This window comes from Gadus macrocephalus, chromosome 1 (genome assembly GCF_031168955.1).
Source record: "Gadus macrocephalus chromosome 1, ASM3116895v1".
In the NCBI taxonomy this organism is placed as follows: domain Eukaryota; kingdom Metazoa; phylum Chordata; class Actinopteri; order Gadiformes; family Gadidae; genus Gadus; species Gadus macrocephalus.
Window position 1 is genome coordinate 8,319,992 of NC_082382.1, and position 10,358 is coordinate 8,330,349.

Below are 10,358 nucleotides of genomic sequence, written 5' to 3' on the forward strand. Positions count from 1 at the left end.
GACGACAGACAGACAGACAGACAGACAGACAGACAGACAGACAGACAGACAGACAGACAGACAGACAGACAGACAGACAGACAGACAGACAGACAGACAGACAGATAGATAGGGAGAAAGAAAGAGAGAGATGGAGAGAGAGAGGAAGAGAGAGAGAGAGAGGGAGAGAGAGAGAGAGAGAGAGAGAGAGAGAGAGAGAGAGAGAGAGAGAGAGAGAGAGAGAGAGAGAGAGAGAGAGGAGAGAGAGAGAGAGAGAGAGAGAGAGAGGAGAGAGAGAGAGAGAGAGATCAAATATCATTTATAAAGCATGAAATTAGTTCTAGGAAAATAAATTGGATAATCAATCATTGGTTTGTAGCGTATGGAAAAGCATTCTTCCATAATTAGCTGGAAGGCAAAGGTAAGGCATGTTCATAACAGTTGTTGCGCAGATTTCCATAGAAAGCCGTTTTCCTATATTTTATTAGACTATTCTCTCAGGTTTTGTGTAACACAAAATGTTTTTACTAAATCAATGTTGTTGCATGGAGTTAACTGTTCTCTGTTGGCCTAACTTTTAAAGTTTGTTGACTTTAAAAAGTTGCAATGCAAGTTTGTGAACATGTATCGGCAGGACAGGGCATCATTGTATTACCTGTTGTGTGTTAACTTATGCATAAATAGCCCAACTGAGATTTTACTTTGGTGCAGAAAATAGATGAATGGAAGGCATTTTTAAGCATCATACACCCCCCAATTATTTTAGACCTATGCAATAGGCTTATAAGTATATCACTACAATCATTAATGTTGTCCATTATCGATTTCAACACTGCAGTGAGCCTGACACAATCCTAAATACCACGTTTTCTTTCCAAAATAGTCCAAGCAATATTAAGAATGGTAATTATTGATTCATTGGTCGGCGTTTTTGTTCAACAATTTACGTATTAACCCTTAATTTTTGGGTTAAATGCCCGTTTGTTTTAGGAGATTCAGTTGTTTATATTGCTCCATTTCCTCCTGGCTTCACACCCCCTTCTCCTTTAAGCGCTAGTACAACTAGAGACCGTCTGGAATCCAAAGTCACTTTCATTCAGCTTCCTGAATGGCTGTCTCCCCCTGGTATGCGTCCCTGACAAAGACTTTACAGCACTGGAAACAGCCCCGCGAACACAAACGCGGAGACTGCACAGATTCACCCTAAAACCATATAGGCATAAAACCATTTATTTCACTTTGTTGTGGCGCATAGGCGTTTACTGCCACCTATTCGGAGCAGCTCGAAATGTGTTGCCAGGGCTGGCATGATGAGACATGAATCAAAATGCTGGAGCAGCGGTTCTTTTGTTCTTCCCTCTCCTGTTTAAGCTTATTGGTCGATGTGTGATCCTAATCTTACTAGAACAGCCCTACACTCCCTATAAACAGCGTGCTCCGATGGCAGATGCTCCAAGGATGGCACAGGAACCATTCTTTCCTTATTGGCAGTGGTTAAATAATTTGTTTTTCTGGTTCTTGATGACTTGTTGCATACAACAAGCGGTGTCCATCATATCGTTCAGGACATATAGTATCGTCGTTGAGGTGTGGATGATTGTGGTTTATATTAAGTCAATCGAATACATTTCATATTTCTGTTACAAAAAATTGTGGTTGGACTTGGCAGGTTGTGTTTATCAATGCGTGGCAGAATATAACGTGGGTGTATTTTTCTCAATGAAAGTTATTATTAGAATTAGGTTATTCCTTTTATTTATAATTGCATTGGCAGAAATGTGGGTCGTTTTCCAATACATTAACCATAAGCCCGGTCTTTTGTTTTTGTTTGTATTTAGGCCTGTTAGTTGCATTGCGCCCAGGACATTTCTACAGACGCATGCGTTTGCGTGTCCGTCGTTCTTTCTGGAGGGTGGGAGGGGGGTGGGATCGTCTGCTTAGATTTGTTTGAATATGTGGGCCTATATTTGCTAAACCTATAAACAACAAATAAAAAACTGCCTAATTTGAAATTGCACTGCTTAATTTCAGAACGGAACATTGAGAGTTATATGGTCACCCAAACCAACATCTTCTTTGGAACGAATATGGTTAGGTTGTACTGGGATACTATATTCCATATTGACTGTCTGCATACATTGTTGAGACAGGTCAATATATTAGATAGTGAAAGTATTAAGTCTTACAATATAATCATCCAAGTGTTTAAAAAATGTTAAAAAAATTGGGCCTTTCCGTTGGTTTAAGGCAATGAACCCACTAGTTGAACAGGGAATCAATGGTCAATGCGACAAACCTCGAATAAACCCAAATGAACAACAAAGAGACACGTTTCTGTTAGATTTTATTAGTATTTGTTATTGTGAAGCTACATATAGTTTATGAATGCCAGATCTATAACAAAAAAAAACAGCCATTCGATTTCTTGGCCCGCTTAATCGCGAATTCATCCAAACATTGAAGTTTAAATTAAATTAAATTGCATTTAATTTAATTATTTTAAATTAATTTACACCAAATAGACAGCTAATGACCAAGCGTTCGATAATGAAGACAGATATCACAACCACATTTCTACTAAATAACTTAAGTCAACAAATTAACACCTGTCCTGTCTATAAATAGCAGCGTGCATGCTGTTGCAATTCGGGACTCATGGAACTGTTCTGCTGCCACCAGCACACGTTTAAATGTTGCCATTCAGCAGACAATGTAATGTAAAGCGGTTTAAAGTTAGCTGTGAACCATCAAATCATGCACTCAAAATTGTAAGCAGATACCAAAAATAAAAGAGCACTGCAGGTTAGAGCACCCCGGGGGATTGCACATGATTATAACCATATAAGTTACAGACAGTATTAGCATAATTAGGCCATGTAGCTTCTTCCATATTCACCATAATCTGCCATATTTTAGTTGTAGTAGGCTATGACCGCCAAACATTTGCCCAGGCTAATTATCTTATGAAGGGGTACAAGTTTTTTACCGGGATTGAAGTGAAAACATATTTTGGATTAACAACACAAACAAAATCTAATAAATCAACAAATTCACAAGCAGTTTGTAAAAGCTGCAGGAATTAAACAAAGAAACAGAGCATAGCAAAACCAAAATATAGACTCGAAGTTAGGCTTAAATCAATATTTAGTGATTTGGTTTCAAAAATGGTGTTTATTATTATAATATAATTTGACTGAACAATTCGCTCATCGGAGCCTCAACGCCTCAAATACAAAGTCAATGCTGATTAGCGTGTGGTCGATAACATATCAGCTGAACATCAAGCGCATAGGTTCACACATCATACGTTAACACGGTTTAGCCTAATACATAAACTATAGATATTAATGTTGAAATCTGTCAATCAGGTATTTTTGTTTGCTTTTGCCTTAAGAAGTGCGCAAAACTTCAACCCATGGCAAAAACATCAAATAATGTAATTACTGATATTTGTCAACTAAGTTGTTTAAAACTGAAAAACACATGTAAATCTTGCTTCACGCACAATGCCGTGCATATTCTAATACGCTTTAACAGATACTCTCTGTCAGTTTGCATTGGCCTGCATTGTTCAACATCACAAGCTCCACATATTTACAAACACATAGAAACTCTGACTATCATTGGGAGGATAACGTTGACAGACAAATCAGGGATACATTTATCCAGGGTAGTTGTCTGTTTCACCCACAGAAACTGCAGTATAACTGCAGATATTTCCAAAACCCCAGACGTATGGGGTTGATTTTGATTGTGTATGTGTGTGTGTGTGTGTGTGTGTGTGTGTGTGTGTGTGTGTGTGTGTGTGTGTGTGTGTGTGTGTGTGTGTGTGTGTGTGTGTGTGTGTGTGTGTGTGTGTGTGTGTGTGTGTGTGTGTGTGTGTGTGTGTGTGTGAGTGCATAGATTGGGGATTCAGGGTTGGGTGGTTTTTTCAAATACTTTGTGGCATTATTACATATCATTAAGATCACCTTCTCCTCATTTATTTCAAGGTATTCATTATTATCAATAATTATTGATGAATAGCCTAAATACCCGTATATGGCATTAATTTATGTACAAGCATCAGATTACCTAATTGTGATCAGTTTGGAAGACATTAGTCTTCCAAACTGATCATTAGTCTTCCAAACTGATCATCATTAGTCTTCCAAACTGACCATATTTGGATTGATCCTGTCAATATTTCTAAAGAAAATTACTTTTTCTCAGTGCACTAGTTCAGGGAAGGATTGGTTTTAAATGTATCTGCTGCAACAAATGTAACCATTATATCCATGTTATTCATGTTATAGGTAATTTGTTATTGTTGCCAGTGTCCCATTTTCTTATTTCGGGCTATCATGCAGAACGCTTTGAATGATCTATAAAAACCCAATCTATTTCCCAGTTTTGCCCAATAACCTAGGTTATTTTCAACAATAGCTCTCCAACTCTTGGATTTTAGCAGATAATTGGACTCCTCTGCCTTGTAGTAATATTGTTTCCTATCGCTGCTTGATATCACTTTTCTCACTGTGTTTATGTTATGTTAAGCTAAGAACTAAAGCGAGGTCCCATTAACGACACGTTTATGATCAATCAAATGATCCTCGTAAAACATTTATTGAAGCACATAAAAAACACGCAGGGCAACTAACTGGATGAATCGGGCGCTTTTCAGGACGCTCCCCTCTAATAATTTCTGCCTGTATTTTGAACAATTGTTCCACTTTCAAACAGTCCGTCGCTATATTTTGGACTTTTTGACGCGTATCCATTTCTTCTACTTTGATGCAATGTATCGAGTAATAAGCGAAGTACATTCCTACATTAGTATAGAGAATATATTATTTAAACGTACAAAGTCTAGATATAATCTCCAAAGCAAAAAGGTAAGCAATTCGATGCTGTATCACATGCACCACGACAGAGATGGATTACATCATCAAATAGTGCCCTGCAAGCTTTTAGAGACGGAGCCAAGTGTGCGTCGGTCCGTGGAGATGCGACATCTCCTAAAAGATACGCCAAGTACTTCTATACATGGTTGTTGAATTTACCTCATATTTCGTTCCCAACTAACAAGGTAACTTTTAAGAGCAGATTCTTTAATCCGATTCACGACCACAGGCGTTGCATGGAATCTCGCGCATTGATCCACTGTACAAATGTCTGTGAGGGTAAATATAATCACGTATAATCACGTGTTGGAAAGGCAGCCAATGGCAGCGAGGCAAGCGTTGGGAAATAATTACCTGCCTTGATTGTTCTATGGTAGATACAAAAAGTACACATAAGCTCCATATAATAATCGGATGCATGTAAAAGGCTCGGGAATCTTCGCCATGTCGACCACGGGTCCCATAAGTAATTATTATGTGGATTCCTTGATCAACCATGAAAACGAGGATGTCCTCGCGCCTCGGTTCTCGGCGCCTGGTTCGCACCTCGCCGTCCCTCGTCCGACTTCCCTGGTCGCGGAGTGTGTTGACTATCCGTCCTGCAGCTTCGCACCGAAACCAGCAGTGTTTTCTACCTCCTGGACCCCTGTACACTCCCAGCCTTCGGTGGTTTACCATCCATACAGTCATCCACCTCATTTAGGAACAGACTCGAGATATATGCGCTCATGGTTGGAACCGATATCCGGTGCCATGCCTTTTCACGGGTATCCAACGAACAGCAGACATTACGGGATAAAGCCTGAAGCCTTTCAGGAGCACAAAACGAGCGAATGCCCCGGCTCTAACGGACGCACCTACACGGATTATCTGTGCTGCTCCAGCGGTGACATGCGGGACAAGACGCACCAGGACCTCCCCTCTCCCGCAGCGGAGCTCGCTGCATCGGGGAAGCATAAGGACCAGAAACCAGAGCTAGACCCCAGTAAGTTCAAGCCTATTCTTCTTTTCCACACAAACCTGTGTTGGTTCCCATTTCCTGAAGCCTGTGATGTGTTGCTTTACTACAAACGTAACAAATAGTTATCTCTGAGTGTGTTCTTTCGCTTCCTTGTTACTTGTCCTCTGAATCTCCTTTGCTTGGGGGTAGCTTTAACAACTATAAAAGGCAAACGCTTGTAGGCTCCTATAGGGCTATAAAAGAGAAGGTTGTAAACATGGATACGGAAAACAAGTGCTCTTGGTGAGGATGTGAGACATTCTGAAATAGGGACCTTACATAAGGATCGAGTCCAACTCATTTTGAATATTCATTAGGGAAAAAATGTGTGGTTCAATGTGGTTTTGACCTTCGAAGATGCATTTTGTTATTGACAACTTTGAGGCCTATAAGCATGTATCAAACAGTAAGCTACAGTCCCATCGCAGTTTTATTAGGTTACAACACGTCCCACTGCAGGCTCGTAAACAGCAACAACGGAACATTGCACAGTATAACGATTGTCAGCCCCGATCAGAAAGTCTGCCTCTTATGACTTCATTCAAAACGAATCCACTATTCTTCCAAGCTTCTTGTGGGGAATGTTAGCGACATGTTGGAGGACCTCAGTGCAGACCTGTATGGGCTTGAACCACTGGCCGTTTTATGGGCCAATAAAGTGAATATGTGCATTGACTATTTTACGACGGTGTTAGAAACTACAGCGACGGATAATCAGGGGCGTAATAGGCCCACATTGTGTAGATAGGAAGTAACCCAAAATGCGTTTGCTTATTGAAGCCCTTGTATTCTCTAAATGGTGCAGCTTGAGATTTGACGTTGTGTATTTACTACATTCATATTTTCATTCATACATTTTCATATTTTCACCACGCTTCCAGAGGGACGCCTGTGGTCCTAAAGGCTCATTGTTACCTCAAGTGTGATCAGTTGCTTTTTGTAGTGACTCAGTTTACTCTTTGCCTTGTTTTATTTCCATTACCCGCAGATAACCCAGTGGCAAACTGGATACACGCACGATCCACAAGGAAGAAGCGATGTCCTTACACCAAGTACCAGACTCTGGAGCTCGAAAAGGAGTTTCTGTTTAACATGTACCTCACGAGGGACCGCCGTTACGAGGTCGCCAGGGTGCTGAACCTGACGGAAAGGCAAGTGAAGATCTGGTTCCAGAACCGGCGGATGAAGATGAAGAAAATGAACAAAGAGAAGACCGAGAGCAAGGAGCCATAACGGCAACAATGGACATAATCAGAAAATACTGACCACCTGTATCCCCACTGGCGTTGGACGGCACACACACAGGCGACCCGCTCTCTGCTCCCAGCGGTCAGTCGGACCTGGTTTCAGCTCGTCGAGCCATTTTGACGCTCACAATATATATTGGTTTTCAATGCACTCATACTTGTGAAGCTCTTAAAAAAGGCTAGGTTTTAGAGAGAAATCCACAATTTATTTGAATTTATATGTTTCACTTTAAATCAAAGGGAATGAATACAGATTTGGATATTAAACATGCAAAATAAGAGAGGGGATACTTGAATCGTTTAGAATTTCATTAGTGTATAATTTATAAAGTTCAGGTGAACTTGTTGATAATTGTGTTCCCAATATTTCTCTTTTTCATGCAGTCGTAGTATTTTTGTAGGCTACAGAAATATTGAATTGGTTGAACTTGTCTATCTCGTGTTTTGTGTTACATGTTAATGTGTAGAAACAAAATGTGCTTCTCTTATTGTTTGACTATTTTCTACAATTTGGGTTATTCAACGTAGAAATTCCACCCTGACTATTAATACATATTAAAACGTAACCATAGCCTACCATCTTATTTTTGTGTAATTTATGTCCGTTTTTCAGGACTCCATAACGTTGATCAACTTACAACATTGAATAAATCGTGAACTACAAAATGACACGAGTTAATATGCTGCTGCCTTAAAATGCTTTTATTTAATAACTTTTTAGAGCTCCTCGCTGTTCTCTTGGCGTCTCTCCGGAAGCCCCGTGGGCCTAGAGATCGACGTTTTGTGTGTGTCGGTTACTTATCCAATTTTACCTTGGGAAAGTGTTGCGGTAGTTTTGTATTTAAACCATGCACTGTATAATACCAATAGACATGTAGGCCTATATTTTGTCACAAACTATAGCTTTCGTCTAATTAGAAAGCCCTGCATTGTCTCATATCCTTTCTTAAACTCTGCATCTTTTTAGGGATAAGAAACAGCAAAAAAAAAATGGTAAACACAAATACATTCAATCCTATTTAAAGGTTTATCCAGAATGTTATAGCAATGCATTTTTTCCCAGAATTCCAATAATTTAACTCACTTAATTTGTTCTCATTGTCACACTGGGGCCTATTGCTTTAATTATAATATTGCTTTAATGATTTAGTCTAATCATATAAATGTTTGCCTTAATCTTTTGGCACATATGGTATGAAGGAAATATGTCCCCTTCTTATACCATAAACTGATCTAATAAATGTGGATTATTCCTCTATAATACAAACTAATCGTACAGCCTGGAAATGTAAAAAGTCTGTCTAAGGAAGCTTTAATGGAAAGTGCTATTAGTCAAGTTCTGAGATCAAACTATAAAAATCCAATGTCCGACATTTGTTTCCTCGGATGGGCTTCCTCGATTGCCTTTTTGTAGTGGCAAACAATGCAGACAGGATGTTGCATTTCCAAAGCCAATCTATTGCATTTCCGCACTGCAAGCACCAAAAAGCTAGTTTTACAGCCCTGTTGGAGCACGGCTGTTTGTCTCAAATGCAGACGAACAAAGCAAACTCGACTAACCGGCTAGACGTCTGGGCTAAATTACTTTATGGTTTTAATGGACGCTATTGGTGCACTGGTTCAAAGCAGAACCATATAGGTTTCGTTGGGAGGGGTGGCCTGGTGGGCTGCTGCCCGTGTGTTTCACCACGTGAGAGGCTTTTAGTCGTCAGAGCCACAGTAGATATGGATGTTATAACGTTCACTTTCCTATTTGAGGAGTAGCACGAAGAGAGTTAAACCAAGCTTATACATGTTCAAAGAGATGTGTTTGGCCTACAAACGCATAGTCTATAATTTATAATTGATATTGAAATAATAATTTACGCATTTATGTTGATTTCCACATTTTGGGTTATTTGACCTAGTTCGAGTACATAGATATCTTGAACATGGCTGCAGGCATACAGCGGCCTGTGTTTTGTGGAATCTGTGTGTTAGGGATCAGACTCAACGCTAGATGACGCTGTTGGTCTATGTTTTGTACCAGCTCTCACATAATCTAAGGACATTTACAAGAGCGACCTAACGTTCACTAAATTATAATACAGGCCGCTCTCTAGTAATATTCTGCTGTTGAAATTAAGCAAACCAACTCCTCGTCTGCATTTTCGTGATACTTCTATGTTTCATTGGCTTTGTGTTGTAAACTAAAAATTATAATATTAAAAGAAGAATAAGAATAAGAATAGAGTAGTAATAATAATTATGACGATAACAATGTTTTTTTTTATTTTTCGATCGCGATGATAACTGCTATTGTTATTGTGTTTCTTACCGATACCCTAAAATATGCCTACGCTTAGTGACGTAGGCCTAATATGATCGGACTTTAGAATTGTTATTAACGATTTGGTACGGCTATTTAAACCCCCCTTGAGTCAATTGACAAAAAAATATTTTTAACAGTAGATCTATTTATAATCTCAATAACCACCAATAGGCTAATCACAATAAATCTACCCTCTTCGTAGTTGAATCTAGGCCCGTAGATATGATGATGATGATGATGATGATGATTATTTTCTTTTCATACTTATTCTTATAATTAATAATAATTGTAATCTACTTAACAGCGAGCACATTCAATTGTTTGATAGATAACCAATCAGCCCAACACATAGGCCTACATTTGTTTAAACAAGGCACTTTAATGTTGTTCGTAAAAAGTATAACAAAATACAGCATTATATGCAATAGCACCGTAAATGCACCAAAATAGCCTATTGTCTATTACTAATTACACTTATAGCACTATTGGTACTGTTAGGCTACTACTAGGCTACTAATAATAATATTTCTAGGCTACTACTATAACTATTTGTCTACTACTATTAGGCCTACTAATAATAATAATAACACTATACTTCATAATAATGACAACAACAACCACAATAATAACAATAACAATAATAATAATAATAATAATAATAATAATAACACAATTTATAATAATAACAATATGAATAGGCCTATAATAATATTCGGCATAATAACCCATGATGATAAATAATGACTTATACAATATAAGGAGAAAGGTAAAATAATAGCCCATAAACATTGATATATCCAAACAAACCACCCGACCAGACGGTACTGGACAGCTGGCCATCTCCGTAGTTAAGGTAGGCCTATAGCTTGTGAATATTCAATAGGTGCACTTATTTTTTTCTCTCCGATGGAATCGGCCAAATAGTTGTTAGTAACACC

At 38.7% G+C, this 10,358-nt stretch overlaps 2 protein-coding genes across 2 annotated transcripts in view; both read left to right on the forward strand.

Moving 5' to 3' along the window:
- LOC132467592 (homeobox protein Hox-C4a) overlaps positions 1 to 10,358 on the forward strand; it is a 46,015-nt gene that overhangs the window by 5,270 nt on the left and 30,387 nt on the right. The gene's annotated exons all lie outside the window — the stretch shown is intronic.
- hoxc9a (homeobox C9a) lies at positions 2,469 to 7,792 on the forward strand. Its single transcript, XM_060065024.1, has 2 exons — positions 2,469 to 5,847; positions 6,851 to 7,792. The coding sequence occupies exons 1-2, from the start codon at positions 5,277 to 5,279 to the stop codon at positions 7,093 to 7,095; spliced, it is 816 nt and encodes a 271-aa protein (XP_059921007.1). The 5' UTR covers positions 2,469 to 5,276; the 3' UTR covers positions 7,096 to 7,792.